The 3,320-nt window shown below is 33.4% G+C and overlaps 1 protein-coding gene across 1 annotated transcript; it reads right to left on the reverse strand.

The window, feature by feature from the left end:
• Positions 1-1,614: 1,614 nt before the first annotated feature.
• Positions 1,615-2,969, reverse strand: LOC111914555 (probable 2-oxoglutarate-dependent dioxygenase AOP1). Its single transcript, XM_023910269.2, has 3 exons — positions 2,609-2,969; positions 2,048-2,466; positions 1,615-1,950 (listed from the first exon to the last, which is right to left on the reverse strand). The coding sequence occupies exons 1-3, from the start codon at positions 2,967-2,969 to the stop codon at positions 1,660-1,662; spliced, it is 1,071 nt and encodes a 356-aa protein (XP_023766037.1). The 3' UTR covers positions 1,615-1,659.
• Between the last annotated feature and the right edge of the window lie 351 nt (positions 2,970-3,320).

Consider the following 3,320-nt stretch of genomic DNA (forward strand, 5'->3'; position numbering starts at 1 on the left):
AAAATCTCCGACTCCAGTTTTGATTTTGAGTTTTAGTTTAGGTTAGGTTTGATTTTGAGTTTCAGGTTAGGTTAGATTTCAGGTTTTGATTTTGAGTTTCAGATTAGTTTGTAGGTTTAGTTTCCATTTCGGATTCCAACAAAATATGGGTGGAAGGGACGAATTTTCAGAGAAGATAATCGACACTGATGTTCTTAAGGTAGAGGAGGATGGTGGTTGAAAGTGGTTGGAGCTGGCTAGTGGCCGATGGTGGATGGTGGTCGGAGGTGGTTGATAGACGAAGAAGAAATGGGATTCTGTTTAAGGACCGATGGTAGTGATAGATATTTAATAAACAACTTCTTTTAATGGGTTAATAGTTAATAACTAATAAATAAAGGCAAAACGGTCTTTTTATGCCGGAGGGATGAAGTGTGCAAGTTTTAAGCAAATGAGGAATGGTCCGAGTTAATTTTTGAAAATATTGATTAAACATGCATTTTAACAATGGAGATTCGTGTGTAAGTTTTAAGCAAATGAGGGATGGTTTGAGTCGATTTATTTAGGGTTATTTATAATTTCTTTTTTGCAGTGTCAAACGTAATATCTATTAAACTCAAAATTACCTTTTCTTTTGAAGTTTTTGATGTAGTTTGTTTGTTTAAAAAAATAATTTTTTGAGTAAATTAGACGAATCGTCTACGGTCCAAGTGTCAAATTGCACGTTCAATCATTATTTTTGAAAATTAACTTGAACCGTCCTCATGTATTTAAATACTACCCGCATAGTCCCTATTGTTGTTAAACGCTAGTTTTCTCCGTTTGGGTACCCCATATGTCTTGCATGCAGGGGTATTTTCGTCATTTCAAGTCATGTGTATATTATCGATTGCGTATGGCGCCACATAGAGTTCACCCAAACATTGCATGCTCTTGGTATGATTTTGTCCTTCAATTGTAAAAGAAACGGTAAATTTACTTTTTAATGAGTAAATATTATTAAACTATAAAAATAAGCGTAAAACAAATTACATATTACAAAGAGAAAAGATAGCAAAACTTGGTTAGTGAAACCAAACAACTCAATTCAATTATTACTTCTACTCCTACTAGGAATTTGGAAAATGCTTGAGAAACAATTCTATCACAAATCTTCACTCTCTTTGCGGCTTATCAGTTCCAAACATAATAATATTTCGAAAGTCCTAAATAACCCAAACAAACCATCCCTCAATCGGAAAAAGAGATGCAAGTGTTATGCTTATAAATTTGCAACCACGTAGCCTTAGCAACAGGACAAACACCAATGAAATAATATTTCAATAAAAATATAAGCGCTATGCTTATAAATTACAATTATCTTACTGAAATATTATAATATCTTTTTAATACTATTTTTTACTGTACTATGTTATAATAAGATAATTATAAGAAATATATGTGTTACGCTTATAAATTACAATTATCTTACCATATCTTTTTAATACTATTTCTGATTGTACTATGCTGAAATAAGATAATTATAAGAAGAAGAAACGAGAGAACACATTGTAATTTCAGACATATATACATTAACAATTTTATAACAAAATGTCACAATCCACAAATTATTTGTAGTACATGCATTAAAAATGATGAAAAATGCAACAATTAATTACGAATAAATTTTTACAATGCAGCCTACTTACTTTCAGATTTAGAATATGTCGTTAGTTCGGACTCTTTTACGCCACAATAAGCATCGAGAGCATCTTCGTTTGCACCAATCTTTCCCGTGAATAAATGCTTAAGGAACTCGTCATAGTCGAAGGGGTTGAACAATAATGGGTGCTCTTCATCCACCAATTCATCTGGAACTTTTGTTATATAGCCAGGCTTGGGGACTGAAAATAGTCCAAGCGAATAACGAGCTTCATTCCCCGTCATCATCACACGATGATACGGAGCATGTAGCAGACCATTCGACCAAGCCTGAAATAAAAAAGATTCTATAATTAAAATTAATTATAATCAAAACAATAGTCTTTTTGTCTTGCAAAATCTATTATAACTATTTTTTTAAACTTACATGGAAAACCTCTCCCACAAAAACTGTAAAAGAATCTATCGACTGCTCAACTCTGATCCATTCTCCACCTTTGGACTCGAGCTCTAACCCTGCTACTTCGTTTTGGTACAAAATGGATAGTGTTGTCTTGTCAATATGTGAAACAAGTCCCATGATGGATTCTTGTGTGTCGGGCCCTTGATATTTTGCTACCCGAAGAAGGTGTTTCGTGTTATCCATATGATCATCCATGTGTTTTTCGAGCCTCAAACTCTCCATAATCATTTTCCTAATCATCCGATCCAACCAATATAACTTATCGGAGATATTCCTAACACTTTCACTGCAAAGAAAAACAAATAAAACAATCATATCAGCCTCAATGCAACCAGTAGATAAAAATGGAATTTTGTGATGGAGACCCCAAATATATAATTTGCCTTTTTTAAAAGTAACCAATAAAGTAGAAAAAAAAAATACTATAGAATATCATAAGTTCTATTTCTAAAATTAGTTTTCTTTTTTCTTTTTGCATGATAAAAAAGAAGATCGTTTACAAAAACTACCTGAATACCGGATTGCCATGGGGCCAGAAGAAGTTGGTGAAGGCTTCAACTTCTCCTGCCACCTGAGCATCAGGGATGGCCATGCTTTCATAGAGTGGCATGGTGGGAGAGTGACCGATGTAGCCATGGAAGGGTTTATCGGAGATGCTTTTGAGTTTGGTTTCTGAAGGGAGACTGAAAAGCTGGTCCAATGAACTGAACAATGAACTCTGAAACTCTGACGACATTCCGGCCATGGATGCTCGGAAGAAACCATACTCAGTGAGTGCTTCATGAACTTGGGTTTTGATTGAATTCCAGTCATCTGGCGTTAATTCGTTCAGATAAATCTTTGAGAAATCAATGAGAGGAAGCTTGGTTGGTGTTTCTGATCCCATATTTTTTGATGAATTTGGTGTAGTGTGTGTTTTGTTCAAGAACCCAACCATTTTATATTAATCTTAATGGTCGGCTGCTTGGTTGTTTTCTCTTAAAATATTTGGATTAATTCTTAATTAGTGTAAGACAAAATTTTCGATATTTAAGATGATGTTTTTAATTACAAAAAGTCAAAAAGTTAAGTTTTAAAACATTTGAATACGAGTACATTTTAGACAGCTTTTAACAGGCTAAGCACTTTAACCATTTGATTTTTAATCAAAACTTCAAAATTCACTATTTAATTAACCTATTTACGATAAATGAATTAAATTTGGCAAATCCCATTTTTATTTCCTGGCTTTGATTAT

Source organism: Lactuca sativa, chromosome 4 (genome assembly GCF_002870075.4).
Source record: "Lactuca sativa cultivar Salinas chromosome 4, Lsat_Salinas_v11, whole genome shotgun sequence".
Classification (NCBI taxonomy): Eukaryota; Viridiplantae; Streptophyta; class Magnoliopsida; order Asterales; family Asteraceae; genus Lactuca; species Lactuca sativa.

Coding starts and splice junctions, on each gene's coding strand:
- LOC111914555 (XM_023910269.2), bottom strand. CDS start 2,969: ATGGGATCAGAAACACCAACCAAGCTTCCTCTCATTGATTTCTCAAAG. Junction 2,467..2,608: donor CAACTTCTTCTGGCCCCATG/GCAATCCGGTAT, acceptor CTTTTAAAAAAG/GCAAATTATATATTTGGGGT. Junction 1,951..2,047: donor TTGTGGGAGAGGTTTTCCAT/GTAAGTTTAAAA, acceptor TTTTTATTTCAG/GCTTGGTCGAATGGTCTGCT.